Source organism: Pteropus medius, unplaced genomic scaffold (genome assembly GCF_902729225.1).
Source record: "Pteropus medius unplaced genomic scaffold, Ma_sr-lr_union100, whole genome shotgun sequence".
Taxonomy (NCBI): Eukaryota; Metazoa; Chordata; class Mammalia; order Chiroptera; family Pteropodidae; genus Pteropus; species Pteropus medius.
The window spans coordinates 111333-135760 of NW_024349798.1; the positions used below are offsets into that span (position 1 = coordinate 111333).

At 49.0% G+C, this 24428-nt stretch overlaps 2 protein-coding genes and 1 pseudogene across 2 annotated transcripts; 1 reads left to right on the top strand and 2 right to left on the bottom strand.

Annotated features, from left to right (window-relative positions):
- The first annotated feature begins 1082 nt into the window (after positions 1 to 1082).
- RUSF1 (RUS family member 1) lies at positions 1083 to 16366 on the top strand. The gene is made up of 13 exons (XM_039884401.1): positions 1083 to 1386; positions 1592 to 1706; positions 6384 to 6429; positions 8065 to 8097; positions 8174 to 8279; positions 10484 to 10585; positions 12457 to 12527; positions 12606 to 12790; positions 12872 to 12929; positions 13349 to 13419; positions 14082 to 14225; positions 14333 to 14410; positions 14911 to 16366. Exons 1-13 carry the CDS (start codon positions 1087 to 1089, stop codon positions 15006 to 15008), a joined length of 1407 nt encoding a protein of 468 aa, XP_039740335.1. The 5' UTR covers positions 1083 to 1086; the 3' UTR covers positions 15009 to 16366.
- On the bottom strand, positions 3572 to 3690 carry LOC120620699 (uncharacterized; annotated as a pseudogene).
- Positions 15266 to 24336, bottom strand: SLC5A2 (solute carrier family 5 member 2). Its single transcript, XM_039884402.1, has 14 exons — positions 21101 to 24336; positions 20513 to 20584; positions 20321 to 20425; positions 19294 to 19458; positions 18886 to 18991; positions 18568 to 18648; positions 18200 to 18429; positions 17757 to 17892; positions 17414 to 17521; positions 17126 to 17276; positions 16838 to 17006; positions 16546 to 16761; positions 15625 to 15754; positions 15266 to 15538 (listed from the first exon to the last, which is right to left on the bottom strand). Exons 1-14 carry the CDS (start codon positions 21224 to 21226, stop codon positions 15312 to 15314), a joined length of 2022 nt encoding a protein of 673 aa, XP_039740336.1. The 5' UTR covers positions 21227 to 24336; the 3' UTR covers positions 15266 to 15311.
- Between the last annotated feature and the right edge of the window lie 92 nt (positions 24337 to 24428).

A 24428-nucleotide genomic window follows, 5' to 3' on the forward strand; every position in this document is an offset into this window, starting at 1 on the left:
GAAGCTTGAGTTTTCTTTGATGTTATCTGAAGCAAGGTACTCAGGATGTAGTTAATTAACTGCAGGCTTGCTTGTTTTGGTATCTTGTCCCAGGCCTATGAACTGAAGCTCCAGAAAAAGAAAAATTAGAGAGGCCTTTCGGGGTCTGCTTGCATCTGTAGTTTATTTTGGCTGATGACGGGAGCTAACTCTGGTAGGGGCTCCAGGATCTATAGGTTGTATATTTTAGCTGATAGCCAGAGGTGGTTCTGGCAAGGGTCCAAAGCTTGTTAGGAACTGAGCTGTTTGTATTTTTATTCAGTACATTGAACTATATGGAAAAGAAAAAGAGAGAGAGGGAAAGAGAAAAATAGATGAGTTGGGAGGCGAGAAACACTGTCTTTAGACTCTCTCCCCAATTTCATGGACCCACTCCCCCAATAAACACACAACTTCTTGGCTATTTCTCTTGTTTTTGGACGCTATTAACGGCAATCCTTTGATTTTCTCATTTCTCGGATGTTCTTAGGATCCTTTCAGAAATAATACTTTTCCAGTCTTGGGGAAGGCTGAAAGGCAGATAATTGCTAGTGGAGTGCCAGAGACGCCCAAAAGAAAAAAAACAAACGTAAATGGAAGTTGAACAAGGCCTCCTCAGGGATCATCTGGTCCAACTTCTCATCATGCTTCCATTCATTCATAAATGTCTTCTAAGCAATTATGCTTAGGTACCAAGGATAAAATAGGAGTAAAATATAGTCCCTGGCCTCAGGGAGGGAAACTGACTTGCCCAGCTAAAAATTCTGTGGCCACACTGGGTCTCCCACACAAAAGGTTTCCTCCTTCCTTCTCCCCGTAAGGGGAAGGAATGCAGGTACCTTGCAAAATGTTGCAAAGGACAAGGGGCGGAACCAGCGCTGGCGCGCCGGAGGCGGGGCCGGGAGGTCAGAAAGGAATTGACCGGTTCCTGCGCTAGAGAAAGGAAGACGCAGGAGCCGGCTGCCCTTTCACGAAGGAAGATTGCGCCTCTGCAGCCGCCGTAGCCGAGCTGTAAACGTAATCTGGCCACGTTTTTTCGTCAAGTGGAACTAAAGGAGGTGATCCGGAATGGCTGACAGCGCAAGTCTTGAGGCTCAGCTGTGCTCCGAGCTGTTCGGCTCCCGGGTGGCCCGGGGCTGCTACGCCGCTGCCGACGGGAGCCTGCAGTGGGAGGCCTGGGGGTGGCGCTGGTGGGGGTTCTCTGGGGTCTTTAAAGTGAAACCTGAAGGACGAGATGGGGGAGGTGGTCGGGCTCCCGGGACAGCCTCACCGTTTCTCTCTCGTCTCCTGACTGTGTTCCTGCCTCAGGGCTTCCCGGATAGCGTCAGTCCGGACTATCTGCCCTACCAGCTATGGGATTCCGTGCAGGTCAGCGGGGCAGCATTCCCTTACAGCCGGGGGGTAAAGGGAAAAAAAGTAGGCCACCTCTTCCTCACCATTTAGAGACTGGAGAACTGAGGCCCAGAGCAGAGCTGTGACAAGCCCCAGGTTACACCCCAAGAAGAGCTGATAATAGAACTTAGACCTACATGCTCCTGCGCCCACTCCTCACCTCACTTCTTTTCTTCGTCAGGCCTTTGCTTCCAGCCTCTCGGGCTCCCTGGCCACCCATGCAGTCTTGCTGGGCATAGGGGTGGGGAACGCTAATGCCTCTGTTTCAGCTGCCACGGCCACCTGGCTGGTGAAAGGTAAGCTGGGCCCCTGAAGCCTCAACGGTCGCTGCTCTCAGCCCTGCCATCTCTCTGGCCTTTTTTTCTAGCGACTAAGAAGCTCAACCCCTCCTTTACCCCTTTCCCAGTGTTCTAGCCTCTAGCTCTGGGCTGCGATGTGTATATTTATAGACCCGTGCCAGATTAGATCTGGGAGCCAAGTCTCCCCAGTGCCTAGAACAGTGTCTTGTACCCTGTTAATGGAAAACAAACAAACAAACCTAATTCAGCTGAGTAAATTTTAAAGATTTTTATTGGCTTTATTCAATGATTAATTAGCCACTCACTGCTGGAATACTCTCATCCTGTGCATCTGCCCTGCAGCTGCTTACATACTGCTCAGTCTTTAGATCAACTGGAGCCCAGGTCCCCTAAGTTAACCAAACCCTTTACCCCTAGTCTCTTTGTGAACTGCATAAGTGCCAAGTGCTGCTATTGAATGAATCTGCCAGCTGCCTGGGGTGTGGGAAATTGGTTGGTACTAGGAAAAAAATTTTGTAGTTGGTCCTGAGTAAGAGAGAGGAGGTTCTGGGAAGAATGAGAGGCCTTTTAGATTATCCAGGATATGTGATGGATGGTGCTATAAATAAAACTGTAGTAACCATTTGTTGACTACATACAGTTTTTAGAAAAACTAATAATAAATTTAAAAAAAAAAAACACAGTTTGGCACCATGCCACCTAGAGAGTGAAATTGAGAAGAAAAGGGAAACCGTGCTCCTTGTCAAGAGGACCTTGGCTCTCTCCACTGCCCGTTGTACTTCGCTACTGTTCCCAGTGGGGATTTAAATTAGACCCAAAGTAAGGCTTATTCTGCTCCCCATCAGCCTGGCCACATCTCCGATGAGCCTCCCTGTATCTTTTGGAGAATCAGGAGACTCCTGCTTACACCCATACCAGTAAATCTGAGCAAACTGACCAAATGTGAGTTGCCTCCAGAAAGCTCTTTCTCTGATAGAGCATGTCATTGGAGAAGTATTAGTGATCAACAGCTTGTCCTAGTTTGCACAAACAGTGCTTACTATATTGCCAGTCTTTAAATGTACTGACTCAGTCTTCACAATAGGTCTGAGATGGATATTGTCATTTTCTTCATTTTATAGATGAGGAAACTGAGGCACAGAAAAGTAACTTGCCCAGGGTCACAGCCAGTAAATTGCAGGGCATAGATATGAACCCCGAAGGTGTAGTTCAGAGTATATACCACCAAACTGCTTATTTTGGATCTTTTCCATTACTCTCCTGTTGGCTAAGTGTCTGGAATGCAGTAGGAGCCTGGGTCAGTAGTTGATGTTTTCACGTCATTTCTAAGCACCCTTGTCTTATCACCAGCATGTTGCCTATATATGTCTTCTGGTTATTAAAAAAAAGACCACTTTAAGATATTAAAAAACCTATTTACTTTAGAGCTTGTTGATATTAAAAGTAGCCCTGTTAATTAGAAAGGATTTTATAAACTTGTTTCCATCAAATATGAGAAATTTGTATGCAGAGCTTTATGTAAAACTCCCTTGGAATTTTTTGATACGGTTATTTTTAGTTATAGATCTCTTAATAGAATATGATGTTATTTGTCATACTATTGGTAATACTATTAGCAGCTAATATTTTGATAGCCTACTATATGCTAGACATTTTGCACACTTGTGTGTAACATGTAACAATCTCTGCAGCATCCATATTAGGTTAATGCCATTATTAATACATTTTTCACAGGGGAGGCTGAGGCACAGAGAGGTTTATTAACTTGTCTAAGATAACATAGGACCAGGATTTGGACCTAGATCAACTGACTTCTATGTCCCACTCTTAACACCACACTTTGCCGGTTAGGATTTTTTAACCGCCTATAGCACCTGGTCTTCCTAGGTGGTCTCCCATCCAAGTACTAACCAGGCCCCACCCTGCTTGGCTTCTGAGATCAGATGAGATCGGGCGTGTTCAGGGTGGCATGGCTGTAGCCAGTTAGGATTTTAGAGTGGAGCTAAGTGCAATTTGTGGACAGCTGATCCCTTACTAGGACTCAGAAATTTCTAGATCTTACAGCTCAGCTAATAGTGGAAATTAAGTTTTTTCTAGTCTAGTGGACAATGTTGACTTTTAGATAATATGGAGGGTATGTTGCATCCTAGTGCCAGCATCCAGATTCTGACGAGGGCTCTGCAATCTGCCTGCAGTGAAAGATAGAGTAGGCATCTTTCTGTTAAGTAGCTCTTGTAGGCAGGACATACACCCAGGTGGTTATGAGTGTGCAGTCAAAGAGGAGAAAAATAAGTCTGGCCCAGTGAGCTATCCCTCAACCAGTAAAAATCCTGCCATGTTCAAAGTCACTAAGTTGATACAAGAATCTTAAATGGAACAGGAAAATTTTGTGTAGAGTAAAATGTACTCAAAGGAAAGAGAGTAAGGCGAGTGATAGAGGGAGAAGGCCTCTACAGCCAGCCTGGTGGGTATTACTTGCAGGGACATACAGGAGATAGAAATGGAGAAGCAGAGCAGGCTGGATGGAAAATGTATTGTACACATGCCTCCTCTGAGTGAGGTACCCACCGCTCGGCTCCAGCCAATTGTAAAGAAAGGCAGGCCCAGTGTTGCCATGTTCAGGTTCTTAGAGAAAAGCTGGGAATCCAGATTTTCTGTAAAATGTCTCATTTTTTGATCACCTATCTTCTGTGAGCTTCCGCTCCTTCATCTGTGAAAGAGAATGATCCCTCTCAAACTCAGGATTATTGTGAAGATTGAAAGGCATATATATTTTAGATGTCCACCACAATGCTTAGCAGTCTCCCTGAATCCAGGCTTGGGTAAAAGATGTCTAGTTAGAAGGCCTCAATGCCTAAGGATGGAGGCTATGCCAAAAGATGAGTACATCTGTTTCCAGTGGAGAATGGGGAAAGCTAATCTTAATGTCACCACCTTTATGTGTCATGAGATGCTCCCAGCCCTCCTTCCCACAACCTGATTTCCCTTCTTGCATCTGCCACCTAAGGGTCCATGCCCTTAAGCTCAAACAAGTTGGAAGTCCTCGGTCCTCTATCAGTCCTTTCCAGTGCCCACTGTCTGAGGCCTTCCCAGTTTGGTCCTAAAGCAGTCCTTTGTGATCCCCTTGCTGAACTTCATGAGTGCTACTCTCAGTATAAGGTACAGCCTAAATCAGGTCCTTCTATAAAGGACCAGATAGTAAATATTTTATACTTTGCAGGCTGTAGAATTTCAGTCACAGTAACGTGATCTTGCAATTGTCACAAAAACATCCGCAGACAGTCTGTTGCTAACCTAAAAATAAAGTCCTTTCAAAGTAAGAGGTAATAAGCATTTATTGAGATCAATAAGAGCAACTATTTGGGAAGCATTGATTCAAGCAGAAGCCACAATAACGTTTCAATTAGGAGACAAATGCAATGGGGGGAAAGGGAATAATTATGTCAATGGAAAGCATTTCTATTAATGCAGATAACAGAATGTAGTGATGTTGATTCTAAACAGTGTTTTTAATTTTCAGTCAGGTAGTCATAACAGCTCCTTTCTTGTTATCTTTGCAAACAGTTATTTGGGACACAAGGTTACTTCAGTCCCTGTCCAAAGATTATTATGCCCTGTTTTAAAATCTCAAAGATTTGAGGCATAAGACATGCAAGGCAGTTCCTCTGACATGGTGGCTCCGGCTCCGTTTTAAGGTGACTCCATTTTTCTTTTTTTTTTTTGACACTAAATGGACACAGCTGTGTTCTAATAAAACTATAAAAACAGTGGAAGCCCACAGACCACAGTTAACTAATCCTTGGTGTAAATCAGTGTTTTTCATACTGATTGCTTTTACACTGGCTTTTAAGCATGGAACTATGACTTTTGAGGTCACTGCAGTATCGCCCATGTCTCATGTAGTCCCTGGCATAGAGTAGGTAGGCAGCATGCATTTGTTATGCAAATGAAGGTCTAGCTAATTTCAGAGATCTCTGGCTTTCCCTGGCCTGAGGAGGCCTCTCCCTCAGCCCCACATCCCCAGCTCTCTGTCACCAACTTGCAATTCCAATCCTTATTTATTTGTATTGTGATGACCACCTGTGAAACCTACTGCCCAACCTAGGAGCCAAAATATCAACAGTAACCTCTGAATTTTTCACACAGGATTTCCTGCCCTTTTTTTTTTTCTTTTAGTAGTTTTACCATATAGATATAGATACCTAAACACTATATTGTTTAGTTTTTGAGGTTTATGAAAAGTATATTGCGCTGCATATAGTCTTCATCACTTACTTTCTCCTGTAAGGTACTAGAATTCATCTGCATTGTTGTGAATAGTTGTAGTCCAGCGGCATTTCACAGCTATCTAATATGCCACTGCACGAATGTACCAGAATTTATGTATTCTGTTGAGCATTTGCATTATTCCCAATTTTTTGCTGTTATGAAAAATGCTGCAAAGACTGTTTATGGTCCAAGTCTCTTGGTGTGCAGGGGTGCATACTGAGAAACTGCTAAGTTTAGGCACTTCTGACTCCATCATACAGCTATGTCTGTCTAGAACTTACTGTACCAGACTGAGCTCCCAAGCTCAGTGACCCAAGGTAATCAGCCATTTCATTGCCAAGATCTGCCAGGCCCCACAGGCCCCAAGGCTCTGCCTGGTTCCTTACCAATGCCTCTCTCCCCCAGATTCAGCTGGCATGCTGGGCCGCATTGTCTTTGCCTGGTGGAAGGGGTGAGTTTGTTTTCCTGGTCAGAGACTTCTAGCCACTCTCCCCAGACAGTGGTCATGTCTGTCTCAGCCCTGGCTTGATTTTTAACTCCACGTCTCTCCTACCAGCTTCCATGGGAGGGGAGATTTAGTAATTATATCATTAGAGCTAAGGAATCTTTAGTTACAATACCTAGGACAGATGATTTGCCCACACTTAGCAATGAAGCCACAGAGCCATTTCTATAACCAGATCTACCTTTAAGAGCACTGATTTGCCACTTAACTGCCTATCATGGCAGAACACAGAAAGCCACAAGGCTCTTGAATGTCCTCTCTTTGCTTGTTGAAAGAGAAGCCTGAACAGGACAGTGCTTATCCCAAAGGAATGACTTTATTCCAGAGGCTACTGTGGTGGTTCAGACACAGAGTTGGACTTTGCTGAACTGAGTAGGGAGGGAGTGGGCTTAGGCAGGTCATCAGGATCCCTATCCCATATGGGATCAATGTTACCATTTATCTAGAAGGGATTATGGATCTTGTGCTGCCTGCTTCCTCCTCAAGTCAGTATTGGGCAACCTCAGGCGTGATTTAGTATCTGCTGTTAACTGGTTGCGAGGTTCAGTGAGATAGTTTTTGCAAAGTGCTTAGCACATTGTGTGGCACATAAGTGCTCAATAAACACCAGCTGCTATTAATAGTTTTAATTGCATTTCACAAACTCTGCCATCTCTAATTCTCATAAGTTTGTAGAGTAGGATTAAATGTGTACATTTTACAGATATGAAGCAAACCTAAAAGAGGGAAGTTACCCATGTTACATAGCTTATAACTAGTAAGGTGGGATTCGAACCTAAAACCTGTATTCTTTCTGTGGTATCAGAAAGCTTTATTGGACAGAGTCCTAGACCAGGCCACGTGTTCCAATCCCGCCTTTACCATATATTCCCTCAGGAGTTCCCCATGTGTGTTCCATACCCCACACAAGAATGCTCCCTTTTCCTCTAGGAGATTTTAAACTAAGGGTTAGGGCTAATGCTGCAAATTCTAAGCTGTACTGGGAGTTGCAACGTCTTCTGCCATTGGGATCTTGGAGAAGTAGTCCCCCAGATGTTTATGCCTGCCTGGATCAGGGAGTCACTCTGCCTGGCAGAAGAGGCAGCCATCTGCAGTGTTGTGTAAGAGAAATATCCTAGGCCTGGATGTCAGAGTCTCGCTCTTTCTCTGGGCTATTATCTATAAAATGTAGGGGGTTACACTAAAGGTTTTGTTTACCAATTCAAAATAATATGGACTTCTTGCTGGGTAGCCTCAAAGCAAGATGAAGAGGAAGAGAGATGGCGGAGGAACCCAGGGATAGCCTCTCTCAACAGAGAGTCAGAGGATGAGGAGCAACTGTAAGAGGGTTCTTTCCCATTTTTTCACAGTTGATGTGTCATGGGTTAATAAGGGGGAAACACTAAGTGACTACTAAGGTCCTTCTGGATAATGGTGGCTTTTTAGGCAGCTGTGACAGGATGTTGTGACAGATGTCCAGCTGGGGTGTGGGTTTTCCTGAGCCCTTCGGACCTTACCATGGCCTAAGGATGGCCTGCATTGCTCACAGAATGTGTTTTCTCCTAAAATCCAAATTGCAAACCAATCTCTTCTCCCCAACAGGAGCAAACTGGACTGTAATGCCAAGCAGTGGAGGTGAGCCGGGACTGAGGGGAGAGTATTATAAAGGTTTCTCACCTCTGACCTCTAACCTCTGATCCTTCCCTCCCAGGCTTTTTGCTGACATCCTCAATGATGTAGCCATGTTCCTTGAGATTATGGCTCCCATATATCCAATCTGTTTCACCATGATCGTCTGCATCAGCAACCTGGCCAAGGTACCCACCTCTGGAGTACCCCTATACCCAAGATCCTTGCCTTAGTGGTGCTGCATATGGGCTCACTTGGGGCCCACAGGTGAGCCCAACCTGGGCCTGTGTTCAAGGCACTTCTAGAAGAGTGAAAAAGTTCAGCCGTTTCTACTTAGACCCAAACATACATTCTGATCCTTCTCCTGCCAGACAGAGCCTCTAATGCCTCAGAAAGTCTCAGGCAGTGTCTGGAGAGATAGAAGGGGTGCTCCTTTGTCAACTTCTTAGGCCCGGCTCCCTAGCTACCTTTAATTCTTTCATTAAAATATTTGTTGAGTGCCTACTGCATGTTAGGCATGGAATATGGGCCCTCCCGTCTTTGAAAGAAAGCAACGCGAAATTAAATATTTATAGAACTCTAGCTACAGGTATTCCAGATGAGAAGTGTAGGGGGCGAGAGGATTCAGCAGGGAATCTGGCCTAGTGGGGAGATGTAGGGAGTCCTGCCCTGGGGTTAGGTCATGAAGAATGAGTTTAAGGTACAGGGTAGGTGTTCTGGGCAGAAAGAACAACCTAGTGTCACAGATCGGATGGTGAGGCTAGAGGGACAAGTCGGATAAATGCAAGCTCTTCACCTCTGCCAATCTGCTTACCCTCACAATCTTTCAAGTTGGCCTCATTCAGATAAGGAAACTAAAACCTAGCAAGGTTCAGTAAAGAGTTTAGCTTGTCTTCACTGCAGGGTTAAGTACTTGGCACAGGTTAAAGACTTAAGACATGTAAGATCTAGCTGTTCAAAATCACTTTAGAGTAGTGTTTTTCCATAGGGCACTGCTGATGTTTCATATGCAAACAGTTCTTTGTGGTGGAGTACATTTAGCTTCCCTGGCCCAGGCAGTAAATGCCATGATCATCCCTCCCCACTTCAGGGCAGGAAACCTCAGAGAAAACTACTGTTGTAGCTGTGAACCAAGAATTGTGACCTCTGCCATTTTTCAAATTCTGCACTAAGCTCCACCTTTGGGGTCTCAGTCTCTTCACATAAGGGAATAGGACAAGACAGTGAGCTTCCTCCTTTCCCTTCCCTCATTAACCCCAACCCTCTCTAGAGTTCTAGTCTCAGTGACCAGCACCTCTGTCTCCCAGATATATCAACCAGAAGCCTGGCTGTCATCCATGCTCTCTCCTGCCTCACCTGTCACCCATAGCTAAATCTCCATTCAACTCTGTTATTTTCCCTTCTTAATCTCTCCAATCCATTCACTCGTGCCATCTCCATGTCACCTGGTAGTTCTTCATTGCTGAAAAAGCACAGTTGCTTCCTAGGTAGTCTCCCTGTTTCCATTCTCCTCTCTCCAGTTCCTCTCAGAGCAGCCCAATAATCCTTTTAAGAATAGTAATCGAATCAGGTCACTTCCCTGCCCCATTGCTCTTAGGACACAGACTTGAACAAGGCTTGCAAGGTTCTGCGTGATCAGGTCCCCACCAGTTACTCCAGCTCATTTTGTACCATATTCCTCTTACCTTTGAGCAAACTTTTTCTGCCTGCTTAATAACTTGTTTATTTGTTTATCAGCTTCATGGGAGCAGAGGTTGTGCCTGAATTATATACATAGCACCTAAATCTATGCCTGACATCTAAAAGAGATTTGATAAATGAGATGATTGAAGGTGATCAGTTACCCTCATCAATTAGCTTTATTATCCTAAATCTCAGAGGGAGAGATCTAGGGATGTCATGGCCTCCAGTGTAGGTTTTGACCTGGCCTAGAATGTTTGGATAGGCCTCCACTGGGGCAGGAAGAGAGTGGAGTTACTTACAGGCAGAATGTAAGCATAAAGTTAGAAACCTGACTGGGCCTAGGAGCTCAGCAAGGGGGAAGGGTACAGCCAGAGTAGGAGTTGGAGAGTGAGGAAGTTCTAGGCTCAAAATGGTCTTTGGACCTCCACCTTGGGGAAAGAAATTGAGTTTCCTTGGGCTGGGTCCACAGGGTGGTATGGCAGGCAGAACTTTAGTTTTCTCCTGGAACAAGACAAGGTGGGTAGGCCTAGTGAAAGTGCAGGGTGAAAACAAGATATCAAGGACAGCACTCAGGATTTTGCTGTGAGATCATCTGAGGTCTGATTTTCTTAGGCTGGTTTGACCCATTTACTTGGCTCACCCACAGAAGCGCCTGTGTTGCCATACCTCATAGCCAGTCTGACCTTTACTCTTCCATTTCCCTACCCAGTGCATTGTGAGCGTGGCTGGTGGAGCCACTCGGGCTGCACTGACCATGCACCAGGCCCGGAGAAACAACATGGCTGATGTGTCAGCCAAGGATAGCAGCCAGGTGAGCAGCTGGAATTGGAGGGATGGTGTGAGGGAGGATGAGAGGGTATCGGGCCAGGTCACCATTTGGGAGTGGAAAGAAGCACCTGAGTGCTCCTGAGAGTAGGGGTGGGAAACACAGAAAGAAATGTAGGTGCTCCGTGCTCTGACTTTCAGGATAGGAGTCAGGTGTGAGGGCACAGGCTCTGGTGGCAGCAAGTCCAAGCCATTCATCTCAGCCTGTGCACATTGCCCATGTGGCAGAGAATGGGCCCTTGCCCTCACCCCTTCTAGGCACTGGCCCCACCCTGGGAGGGGGATATTCTGATCACATGGGGCCCCACATGTTAAAGCACTCAGTAAGTCAAAAAGTGTTCGGCATGTGAGGTGGCTGGTGTCACTGGCTAGAGGCTTCCAGCCAATTGGCAGTTTTAGCAGGCCCTTCTGGCCCAGCCCCTCACTTGATCAAGGGATCCTGGAATAGTGGTGTCTCACCACCCCTACAGGCTGAACCCTATGTTCAGTGGTATGTGCGTTGCATCGTTTAACTCACACACCAACCCTATGACGTAGATATTATCCCTGTTTTACAGATGGAGAAAGTGAGGTCATAAGTGTGACATAATTGACACCAAAGCAATTTAGAGACCTCTCTTGTGTCCAGTCCTATTTTTTGTCCTTCTCTTACATTGTTTTGCTAGGTTTCTAAATAGAACTTCATTTTTTCTAAAAAATTAAGACTACTTTTAATAATATTAACACAGGTTGTTATGATATATTAACCATATGCCAATTATTTTATTTGTATGAACTCATTAAATCCCTATAGTCATCTTGTAGAAGAGGTACTCATTGTTGGCCATCCTACACATGAGGAAATAAGGCATAGAGTGGTTCAGTTTCCCTGGGTCCCCTTGGACACATCCCTTCTCTCAGGAGCTGGTTGGACTAGTTCTTCCCCATTATCTCTCCTGTAGGTTGTTAGAGAAGGAGAAATTAGTACAACCCAGGCCATGCTCTTTAGGGTCTCAGCTTCATGCTTGCTCTCTCACCTACTCTCTTTCTAACCCCTCAGCCCTCCCTAGCCCCAAGCTTCCTCCACAGAGGCAGTAACACATCATAGGGGCAACCTGGGATATATGTTCAGTCCTACAGCAGAACCCTGCTTTCTGCTGATGTTGCTTTGTTACCACTTAATGTGGTTGCTGGAAATGACTGTTCCTACCTAGGGAAGAGGAGTCCCTCTGCTCCTGAGCAACTAAGGCTTTTGATCCCAGTTTACTGTCATTCCCACAGCCTTTATTTCCACAGCCCACCTTCTGTGCCAGGACCAACTCTCCTAGGGGCACCGATCCAGACTCCTCCTCCTCCCTCAAGATGAGTTGGGGCAGGCGGCCTAGGGTCCTTTTCCCCTAGAGTGAGCTCAGTCAGGCCATCTCAGGCCAATAGAGGCATCTAATAACATTGATTCTCAAGAGAAGAGGTTTTGATAGTGTGCCTTTCTTCCTAGACCATTCCTTGACCTCTTTGCAAAAAATGTCTGCCAGTTACTGCATACCACGGGGCTAGGGGGAGATGAGCCTTTTTAAAACACCAAATAAAAATACTTCCCCACTCCGTAGACATTTACTTGCCTGAGCATAGCGCTATTCAGGTGACTTGGAAGCAAAGAAGACATACTTCAAGGGCATTTTATCTACCTGGACTGAGAAGCAGCTGGTATCTTTTAGCTCACTCACTAAAAATTTTTAAAATTTACTAGGCACCCTCGTCAGTATAGGGAACCCTAGGAAGTTTGGGGGCAGGGAGGGAATGTTGTGAAATGCACTCAAGGATATTTAGTCTGGCCTGGAGGGGAGTCCTCCAACTCTCAACCCCTTTGCCATTTTCCAGGAGACATTGGTAAACCTGGCAGGGCTCCTGGTAAGCCTCTTGATGCTTCCCCTGGTGTCAGAGTGCCCTAGGTAAGCCGAGAGCAAGCATGGGGCTGAGGTGCCCAGGTGGGCCTCTGCCCTTGTTGACCACTCACTCTCTCACTCCAGCTTCAGCCTTGGTTGTTTCTTCCTCCTCACTGCCCTCCACATCTATGCCAACTACCGGGCAGTCCGAGCCCTTGTCATAGAGACTTTAAACGAAGGCCGGCTCTGGTTGGTTCTGAAGCACTTTCTTCAGAGTGGAGAGGTACTTGACCCCACTTCAGCCAATAAGATGGAACCACTGTGGACAGGTGACCTAACCCCTTGGTCTCAAGTCCTATATCTCCCAGTCTGTCCCCCACCTGGGATTCCTGACTCCCAACTTCCCACAGGTTTCTGGCCATCTCCATCTCTATTCCTGGGAGTCCCCCTACATCGCTTGATCTCCCGGTAAGTAACCCAGTGTCTCCCACTCATCACTACTACCCCCTACTCCCCACATGTGCCTTATTCCAATTATACACTGTCCTCCCTTGACCAGGCCACGTCTCTCTAGGTTATTTCCACTGAACAGAAGGTCAGCACGAGTGCTTGAGGGCAGCAGGGTGTGTAACAGTGTAGATAAAAAGGATATATTTGTTAGATGAAGGAAGAATGGGTGAATGGGGCAAATGGATCACTAGATGCTAGAAGAAAGTAAGGATGGCTGTGAGGTATGTGGGTAATGGCTAAGGGATAGATGGGAAGTGGGTGAATGACAGACAAAGGTTGGACAGTTAGGGTTAACAGATGCCTGTTCATTTGACTAGATGGGATGGTTACTCCTGCCTTTGCTTTCTCCTCCCCAATTCCACTCTTCTTTCCTTAAGTGTCTTTGAGCTACAGCAACTGATTGAGGGACACCAAGAACCTTACCTTCTTCACTGGGACCAGTCACAAAGTAAGTGTGTCGTGTTCTCCCAGCCTTGGACTCACTCTCCTGGGGTCAGCCTCTCATTCCTCTGGCTCCAGGACCACAAGCCCTGGACAGGCCGTGGACTGTGTGGAGTCTGCCTGGTGTCCTGGAGGGAGCTCGAGACTAAGACGTGATGTATTCAAATTATAGCTGCATTCCCCAATGAAATTCACCTTACCGCTTTATAAAATGGAGCTACTAATACCTGCCTTATTACCTGCAATGTTTTTTGAGGATCAAATAAGGTGATTATGTAAAAGCACTTTGCACATTGCAACACACTTAAATAAGATCATGACCTTTGGTTATCTCAAGGAAACCACTTTTCCATCTGGGGTCATCTTTTGAGGAAAAAAGTACAAGAGTTTATTGATCTACTGATAGTGTGTTAAAAGGTGCTTATTCTTACTAGCCATTAAAGACATACAAAATAAACTCACCTTAGTTATATTGGGAAATTGGGCATTTCCATTTGGTCAGAGCATTGGGGACCAACAGGAGATAAAGTTGGAAAAGAAAGGGTGACAGATGGCCTTCCGTGCCAGGTCAAGGCCTCTGGGGGTAGACAGGGATGAAGCAGGGTGATAGGGTTGAAAGTATTTGGGGAGGTAGCCCTCCCTATTACCAGTCTGTGCTTGGGTCTCCAGACCAGGTACAGGTTGTTTTGAGCCAGATGGCAGGCACTGAGACCATCCTAAGAGCTGCCACACACGGGCTGGTACTTGGAGCTCTACAGGAAGATGGGCCCCTTCCAGCAGAACTGGAGAAACTGAGGAACCGAGTACGGGCAGGTAAGAGCTTCACAATCTAGACTACTGATGACTCAGAGTGGGGTGGAGAGAGGATGGACTCTGTGGCTTGGGGACCCAAGAGCTCCTGGTTTTGCACCCTACTCTAGGTCCTGAGAAAGAGAGCTGGGTCATTGTCAAGGAGACACACCAAGTGTTGGACAAGCTATTCCCAAAGTTCTTAAAAGGTAATATCCTTCAGACCCCTTGGCCTCTGATGCCTTCTCCCCAGGTTCCCTGCCTACCTCTGTCCCCTCCCCTCCACCTGGGAGGTGGCAGATCTGGGTTCTCTTTGAGCTTAAGTCTGGTCCTCAGTTTCCCTGTCTGCAAGATAGAGAGGTTAGGATGGTCCCTGAGGCTGTGTCAGTGTTGACAGTCTATAATCCCAGTTGGTACTGAAGAACTGGGAGTGAGGGGAGGCTCACACATAACTAATGCTAATCTATTTAGCACCTACTCCATTCCAGCTCTTTTCCATGTGCTGGCTCAATGAATTCTTGCTGCAACCAGATGAGGTTTTAGCCTCATTTTATGCCAGAGATCACCAGCAGAGAGGCAAGGGGAGCCTGAGCAGGACACAAAGCCTGCATCCAGCCTGTGCCGCTCCTGACCCCCCATCCCAGAGTCAGCCCAGACTCTCCTCCCCAGCAGTCTCAGTAGTACTAGTACCCCCATAACCTCTCTCCAGGACTGCAGGATGTGGGCTGGAAGACTGAGAAGCACCAGCTAGAGGTGGATGAATGGAGGGCCACATGGCTCCTGTCTCCAGAAAAGAAGGTCTTGTGAGCAGCCCAGACGGAGGCCCAGGTCTCAGGACAGAAGCCTGAAGCAAAACTACTTTGGCTACAGCAGGAAGTGGGAAAAGGCAGCTTTATTTTTGCTCAGGAGAATTGCTCTGGCAGGTTAGCCAAGGCCTTACAGGAAGTAACTGCCAGTCAGGTGGACTAGGCTATAGGCAGAAACAAGGTAGAGAAAAAAACCAGGGCCTTCCTCCTTCCCCTCCTGCCCCACTCCCTTCTCACCACTGCAGGTCCCCCACCCCCACTCGTTTGCCCTGGCTGTGGCTCCTGGTGTCTAACACAGTTGGCCTCAGGCATAAAAGCCCCAGAGGAATGTGGCCACAGCCATCATGAGCAAGGCATTGAGGTTGACCACACGGGCCCAGCTCGGGTCCTCACTGATGTCCTCCAGCCGCCTTGCCGTTGCAGCAACCTCCTCCTGGGTAGGGGGTGGGGAACTACCCGCCCTACCCCTACTCATTCCACAGAACCAGAGCAGGCACTGGCAGGACAGGCCTGGTGCTGGGGACTGGGGCTCTGGGAAAAATTGAGGCCCTACAGTTAGTTTGAGGGAACTTGGCTTCCCCAGCTCCCTACCCCAACCTCCTGGGGCAGCACCTTACCCTCCATCTCCACTGCATGTTCGGGGTGCCCATTCTGTATAGGGGGTGAGGTTAGACCTTCTAGTTCATCAGCATCCAGGTCTTCCCTCTCTTCCTTGCTGTGCCGGAGACTGAAAACCAGGCGGTGGAGCTGGAGAAGGGCGGGAGCAGGGACCAAGTGGGAGTTCTGTTCCCTCATCCCAGACCCTGAGGTCTCTTGTCCATCCTGATACATCCTAGCCGCCTTCTGTCCAGCCTGTACACCTAGCCCAGCCTTAACTCAAACCTGACCTTCCATGGCTGCCCTTGGCCCTTAGGCTAAACCCAAGCTCCTCAGCTGGGTGTACAAAGCTCTTGGCCCTGCTTCATCAACCCAAGTCTCCTGTCTGCACTCAAAACTGTAGTATTTTAAACTCTAGTCTTAGAATCCTGCTAACACGTGTTCCTTCCTGTGAGTATTTGCTCACATTGTTTTCCTTTTGTTGCCTTTTACCTCACTCTCCACCTGTGGAATCCTGCCGATCCTTTATCCTCCCCCCCCCGCGTTAGCCCTGCGCTTGGGGTATCTACCCTGCATCAGCACAAGACAAAATCCCTTTGTGGGCTTTCAAGATAGTACTGTGTCCCTCTCAGCCACCAATCAGATCCTGTGTGTTGAGTCCCAAAGACCATGCCAAGGACTTTGGGGATTTTAATCACTTCCCCTCCGATCTTCACGCTACCTCCCCCAAACCACTTCAAATAAATGTTAACTAAAGCACTGCTTGCTTTGCAAATGCAACTTGAAACTGGGCTCCCAGCTTGCCTTCACAAGCCTTCCACAGAGAAAACCAAGTCCTTTCCACTGGGTGTTCCAAGAAGTGGACCAGCACACGGGTTGGAGAGGGCTACACTGACCCACCTAGTTCATGTTTGGGTGTCCATCCAGAGGCTGGCACTTACATGCTTGCGTGGAATGGGTGCTGTGCACAGTGAGACTACAAGGGTGAGGAGGCCAGAGCAGACAAAGAGTACAATGGCAAAGTAGAGGTAATGCACACCACAGAGGAGTGCCGGACATGCCGAGGGTCTAACACAGCTGCCGGAGCCAAAAGAGAACTCAGGAATGAGGCGCGCCAGACCCATCAGTAGGCCCCCAATCAGTCCCCAGAAGGCACCCTGCAGAGATAGAGGACATTAGTCTTCTCTGGATGCCTGAGCCCTGCACCGGGCTCACAACTACACTCATACTCACCTTCTCATTGACACGGGGCACAAACAGCGCTAGCACAAAGACTGCGGACACAGGTGGCGCCAGGTAGCTAGATACTGCCTGCATATAGTCAAAGAGCTGCCCACCCTGTGCCGCCTGCACAACAGGTAGCCAGGCCACCGACACAGCCACAATGAACACCACCCAGATCCTGCAGTGGGCAAAGATTTCACCCAGGATCCCCGTCTTTCCCTAACACTACAAGTGCTCCATGCCCCCCACCCTTGGGTGATTCACAGGGCGGTAGGTGAGGGGAAACCCAGGCCGCACCGTCCTACTAGCAGCAGCTCACGGTCGCTTGCACGGGGTCGCAGGCGTGTGTAGATGTCCATGGTGAAAAGTGTGCTGCTGCTGTTAAAGATTGAGGCCAGGGAGGACATGAGCGCAGCCAGCATGACTGCCAGCATGAGCCCGCGCAGACCTGTGGGCCAATGATAGCCGTGAGTCCCGGACCACCAGGATGTCCCAGGAGGATGCGGGCTTGGTGATGGGTGGTTACCCCTGGCAGCAGTCTCTCCACTGCGCGCCCACGTATGCAGGCAGAGTGCCATCCCTCACCATTGGGCATGAGCTTCACGACGAGCCGCGGGTAGGCGATGTTGGAGCAGCCCACTTCAGTGCCACACACGCGCTTACACACCTCGGGTACCACGCACGCCACCTCGTCTGCGGAAAGGGCACGACACAGCTAGATTACCTGAGGAACTTGGATCCTTGTAGTGGGTATTGGGAATCCTAATAGAAGCGAGATGGAATCCTCGGTGGGAGGTAAGGCTGGGTGACCGGATTCCCAAATCTTAAGACAGTAACGAAAATGGGAGGGAGGCACGTGGATCCCTACACAAGAAAGGGTCTGGATGGGGCACAGGACTCTTGGTCGGGGCAGGGGTGCAGACGTTACCCGGGTAAAGAATGCGGCTGATCATGCCTGGCATGACCATGAGGAACATGGGCATCAGCTTCAAATAGCCGCACAGGATGCAGCCCGCCTTGATGTGGGTCAGGCTCTTCCCCGCCAGGCAGCGCTGTACAATGACCTGTGACGAGGGGTGTTCAGCAGCGTCCGGTCCCGAATACCCCGCCCTCTCAGGCCTTGCCTCAACTAGCTGTTCTAATTCAGGGCCTTCCTGGCTCTGCGTTGCAGCAAGTCGGCTCCACACATACCCCCAGCCGGTTGAATCCGGCTCCCTCGGAGTTAGCTCCACCCCGATTCAGTGCCCGCTCCCTCAGGCCACGCCTTCGACCAACTCCACCAAGTGGTTTCAGGCTCCGCCCACCTCAGCCCCGCCCACAGCTGTTTTGGTTCCGCCCCAGCCTCTTCCCCCTCAAGCCTTGACCACGGACCTGGTCGCTGCACCAGTACCAGCCCGAGACGATGGTTAGCCCCAGGAGCAGCGCGGGCCACGGCAGGTCCCCCGTCACAGGGTCCCGGAGCAGATGGTAGGAGTCGGGCCGGGGTTGATAGCAGGAGCTGGAGATATTGCCCACGGCCGGATCCTCGGACACCGTCAGCGACGTCATTGCCCCCAAGTATTTGTCGAAAAGCCCTGAATACCCGCCCACCTCGTGGAAGCCTGTGTGGGCAGGGCCGTCAGGGGACCTGGCACCCGCGCCGAGACCCTCCCTACAACCCACACGCCTGAGACACTCGATGTCCCAGCTCCCTGAGTGAGAGCCCTGTGACCTCCGCATCCCTCCACCAATGAGCATACCGTAACCCATGAGGATGAAGGCCCCCCCGAGAATGACGAAGGTCTGCACAGTATCCGTGTACATCAGCGCTGCCAGCCCTCCTGCAACAGGCTTAGGTCAGTGGGGACAGCCCAGACAGCCTAATACAGACGGTGTCTTTGTTCTAATGTGAAAAAGGGGCCCTCTTCTGGAGAACAAATTTCAAAAGGATGGCCCGTTCTCTGGACCCATGCACTCGGGCAGCAGGAGGAAAGACTTGGTGAGTAGAGTATGGCTGAGTAACGCTCCTAGCACACCTCCCGAGCGCGCTCCCTTCCCTAAGCCCTTGCCACGGCCACCTGTCACAGTGTAGATCATAGTGATGCCCAGGAGCGCGATGACGGAGGCATAAATGTTCCATCCTAGAGCCTGTTGAATGAATACCGCTCCAGAGAACATGTCCACCTTGGGAGAAGGAGCGACCACACAGGTCAGGACTCAGGGGCCAGAGCAAGGACCCAAGTTCACCTGCCCAGACCACGACCCTGTGTGGCCACGCCTGAAAGATTCCCTCATTTTCGATGGCCTGGCCTTCTCAGGACCCATCCACTATGGCGGCCCCAGAAACTGATGCCTTCCATGCCCTGCCTCTGTCATGATCTTACATCTACCTCTATTTGGTCTCGCCCTTTCTAAGGCTTTCTAGAGACCTCTACTCCGTGGTACCGCCCTTCCAGGGTCTTGTCCCACCCACTGCGCGTGCTCACCGAAATCTTGGTGAAGATGTACAGAAGAAGCGAGAGCACGGACAGGTAGAGGCGGATGCGATGGCCACCGAAGCGCTTGCGCAGGTACTGCGGCATCGTAATTACGCCCGCGGTCAGGTACACTGGAGCGAAGAGCCAGCCAAGTAGAAGCACCACAAACAGCGCCTGCAGGCACAGCGTGAGAGCCTAGGGTGACTGACTCCCTGTCTGTGATCCTGCCATGAGCTTATCCTCCCCCGAAAGATGTGACCTACCCTAAAGGCAAGGTCACATCTGGGGCCTAGGGGACACAAATGCAGACAATGTCCCTGGGACTTTGGCATTAAGAGACAGGTTCCCGACACCTTCTTGGGCCCTAAACTAGAGCTATCCTTGCCCTCCCAGGACATGACCTCTGGACAGTCCCTCCCAAAATGGTTTCTACCCCACTGCAGCTCCCCACTCCGAGCACATGAATCCAAGCACAGACCCCTCAGCCTGACTCAAGCCTCAGCCAGAAAGGGCTGCTTCCTCTCTCCTCTCCACCCACCAAAACTCTGAAGGCTCAGTTCAGAGGCCTCCTCCTTCAGGGAGCCCTGAGCTCAATGCTCTGATCTCTCCAGCCCTTCAAGGCAAGCCTCAGTCCCAGAGCTTTGTCTCTCTTCCACTTCTGCAAGGAACTTTAATTTGGCTGAGATCCTCACAGGCCACAGCTTCAGAGAATATCAGAACAAGCACTTTACTGTCTTTGAGGCTGGTCACCCCCACTTTAGAGAGTAGTAAATCAAGGCCACAGAAGGGTAGTGGCTGGTCCAAGCTCACAGAGCAAGTTAGGAGCAAGACCTACCCCTGCCCTAAAAGTGGTCAATCCCTACATCCCCCTGCCTCCATTGTGGACATGCAACCTTAACTTGAAGCCCAGCCCCACCCCCCAACTGGAAAGTCCCACATCCAGTCTCACATCCCATCTGTCTAGACCCTCCCCAGGTGTGACCCTTCCAGGGGTTCCCACTGGGGATGGGGATTATTGACAAAAAGGGAGCCTCACATTCCACTCAAATCCAGCCACAGCCAAGCCGCTTGCAGCACCAGTCCCTGCCAGGCCCACAAAGTGGCCGCTGCCGATATTGCTGGCAAAGAGAGAGGCCCCGACCTGGGTGGCCAGAAGTGTGGGTGAGCCAGATTGCTTCTCCAGGGCCCCTCCAGATCCCCTCCCATTCTACTGCCCAGATTTTCTCACCGGCCACCACACCATGCTTCGTCCAGCCAGGAAGTAGCCACCCACAGTGCCTCTGTTGGTTCTGCGCATGGACTGGGGGACAGGAGTTGGAGAAGACCTGGATGCAGGGCATGTCTTTGGACCTCATTAGCCTCCTGAACACATTCTTTAGCCTTGTTTCAGGCTTAAGATTAACCAGCGCTCAGCTCCTCTGATAGCTCTCACCCCACCCCCACTACCTCTTTCCCAGGCACCCAGAAGGACCCAGGCCCTAACCTGTGTCCAACCACCCAAGTCTGATTGCAGCTGGATTTGGCCTGACTCTCCTGGGGGCCTTGGATCAGACCTATGAGCTTCTTATCAGCCGCAATGTAAATAGGGGAACAGAAACCTTATTTAGAATGTTGCCCCTGAGAAAATACTAGCCCAATCCAAAGGTGGGAAGACCAAAGATTGAGTGTTGCCTAGGTCTCTCTGAGGCTATCAAGGCTTGTTTGCCCCCTAGACCCTAGTTTCTTCCTCAAAGATCAAGGCATCCTGCCCCTATTGCCACTTAAGGCCTCCTTTTTCCCCCAGACCCCAGAAACTTGGCCCCAGCGACTTTCTTACCCACAAGCCGACACCAATGACCAGCAGGAAATAAGCAGCAATGACCAGGATGTCAGCAGGGTTGTCGATTAGGACCCTCTGATCCCCCAACCCTGGTGCCAAGCCTGCCTCTGTGTGTTCCTCCATTCTGTCCAGGATCTGCCCCTCAATGTACCAATCCCTGTATTCTCCCAGGGGAGCGATTAATGGTTACCTCAGGGGCAGTGAGCTGACAAATCCCCCAAGCCTCGTCCCCCCTCCCTGGCTTTGTTTAGCTGAATCAGGTAACATCAAGGCCCAAGGCTGGCCATGGGGAGGTGGACCCTTTCAAGTTCAGGAGCACTCCTTCCTGCACTTTAGTCCCTACCCTTTTCCTAGTGCCTCAGGCTCAAAATCACTTCTTTCACCCCCTAAAAATGCCTACCTTTCAGCCTCCACCTAGGGAGCCTGGCTGAGCTAGCCCCCTAGTTCTGACTAGGGGATCATTTTCAAACCCAAATCTGACACTGTTACTACCCTCCATAGCTCGCTATCACACTCAGGAGCAAGTAGAAGCTCCTCAGCCTGATGTTCAAGGCCCGACACGCCTCAGCTTCTGCCCACCCTTTTCCTCGCTTCTCCATACCCAATATAGAGTTTCTTTCCATTTCCTTTCCACTCCCTTGCCTTGCCAAACCCCTATATTTTCACACCCCCAAAGTGTTGCATAAAATTTTGCCTTCTTCTTAGAGTCTCTCTGCCTCCCACGTGGCCAATTCCTACTCAGCCTTCAGTACCCAGCTGGTGTTACCTCTTCAAGAAAGATTTCTCTGACTTTTCTGATATGGTTCTGAGCACATTGTATGGTCCTTATCTGGGATCAGGTCTGTCTCCCCAACAGACTAGAAACTCCCCAAGAGCAGGAAATAATCTGATTCATCCCAGTCTCATTGTTCAGCACAGGGCTGGATACAAGAAGAGAGGGAATTGATAAATAGCTGTACCGCAGCCTTTCTTCTAGAATTGACCAGACTTGAATGTCTGACTATGGCAGCTGGGTTCGAGCCTGAGATGGGGAAGAGAGAATAATATTTAGGGGAATATAATGAGTTATGTCTAAAGAGTGCCTTAGTTTGAGTTCCTTCCAAAGCAGACCCTAACATGGGAATCGGAGTGCAAGGACTTGACTGGGGAGATGATCCCAGTAAGGATCGTGAGAAGTGGGGAAGTGAGACAAAGAAAGGAAAAAAGCCAATAAAGGGTGTATCGACTGATAGGTTACCACTGTAAATAATTGGAACCCAAACCCAATGGGGACCTTCTGAGACTCTGTGGAGAACACACCTCACAAATGACTCCCAAGGGACCAGAAAGCTGCTGGGATGTGTGTTTACTAATTCCTGTCTCTAACTGGTTAAAGGTTACAGAAACTCCCATCCACTTTGGACCTGCTGGGTACAGGAGCACACTCCTTCCCTCAGAATACTAAGGAAGCATCTGGGGAGACTGGGTATCTGGACACTGTCTACCTATGACTTCCCATGTGAGCCAAGCAAATATGGGCAGGGCACCCACAATGTGTGCTTCAGGAAGTGATGAATTTAAAGTGCCTAAGAGAAATCCAGGAATCAGTATCAGAGGACAGTTAGAGTTATAGACACTTAAAATTTATATGCCCTCACTGTGGCCCGTGAAGCCCTTCGTGATGTGGCACCTATTTTCTTGTTAACTTCATCTCCTGCTACCCTCCCCCTTGCTCACTCTAGTGCAACCACACTGGTCTTTCCTTTCTTCTAGTATGCCAAGCTCTTCTCACCTCCTGGTCTTGTATTTGCTGTTTCCTCTGCCTGGAATGCTCTCCTCAGCCTCTTTGCCTGGCTGGTTCTTTCTCAATCTTCAAATCTCAGCTTAGACATTACATTTTCACAGATGCCTTCCCTGATTATCTGGTTAAAGTAACCCCTTCCCCACCTTCTCTAACTTAGTTCTCTATTTTTTTTTTCTTCTCATTTTCCCACCTTCCCTTCCTAGTTCTTTCCTTCATTAACAAACATTTATCGAGCACTTACCACATGCTGGATATCCTTCTAGACACTAGAGAGACAGTGTCATCTGACAACATGTTATCTGGCAAATAAGCTCTCAGGAGCTCGTATTCCAGTTTCAGAAACAGACATAAACAAGCAACAAATAAACATGTATTTGCAATGATAAATGCTAAGAAATAAGGAGATGCTGTGGATAGAAACAAGGGAGATGAGCCAACTGTATCTAGGCTGTCAGAGAAGTCCTATTACTTCATCACACCTGTCACTTGTGTACTTGTTTCCCATCTGTATCTCCTACTAAACTTCAGCTCCATGAAAGCAAGGAGCATGTCTGCTTGGTTCCCTAGGGTCTCCCCAGCACCTGGTATGGAGCCGGGGACAGTAAGTGTTCAATAAAAACTTGGTGAATGAATGAATCGAGACTGGAGATGGCCAATTTGGATATCCTCAAGACAGGGCAGTGTTTACAAGCCAGGGGATGGACAGCATTGCCAAGGGAGACTATGTGGAAGGGGAAGAGCAGGAGGCCTGGGAAGATCCAAGGAGCTTCAGAGGAAAGGGTCTGGGGGTCTGCTTGAGACAAGGGCAGATCATACCTCACCTGTCTCTTGTCCACACACGCTCCCTCCCTAGGAAAACTGCAGGGTCCAAAGTGAAGGTTCTAGGGCTCAGAACAGCCTCTGGGGTTTGGGAATTCAGATGGAGCCTGAACTCCACACCTAAAAATCCCTGGCCCTACCCTTCCTTCTCTGCTGTGGCTTAGCTCAGGTGTCGCCTCCTCCAGGAAGCCTTCATTGACTATCGGTCTGAGTTAGAAGCCTCCTTCTGGCTACTTCAGCTCCCTGTGCTTCCCTCAGTCACTGCCCTGACCACACCAAGTGTCACGCTTTGCCTAGGGGAGATAATTATGAGTCAATACTAGTAAGAGGAAAGCTGTGCCTCAGTGCCCAGACCCAAAGGGTGGACATACATTGGCACTTCTGGAAGAAGCCCCAGGGAAAAGAATTCTGGAAACCAGACAAGATGGCAGAGATGGGGGAAACTGGAAAGGGGACAGATTAAATGCTTATTTCAAGAATATAGAGAGCAAAAGAAGGGGGCGTGGGAGCGGGAAGGTTCTATGCATCCCAGCATGAGCTCCTGTCTTGGCTCTGCCATAATCTATACAATCCTATTATGGTCACAGCCCTTTCCAGTGTCAGGTTCATATTCATATGATGTATGAAGGACAGCCTGTAAAGCTGAGCCTGGAGGTCCCGCTCCAGTCACAGGGTGGTGGCCTCGGACCTGCTACAGAAAAGAACCGCACAAAGTATGGGTGT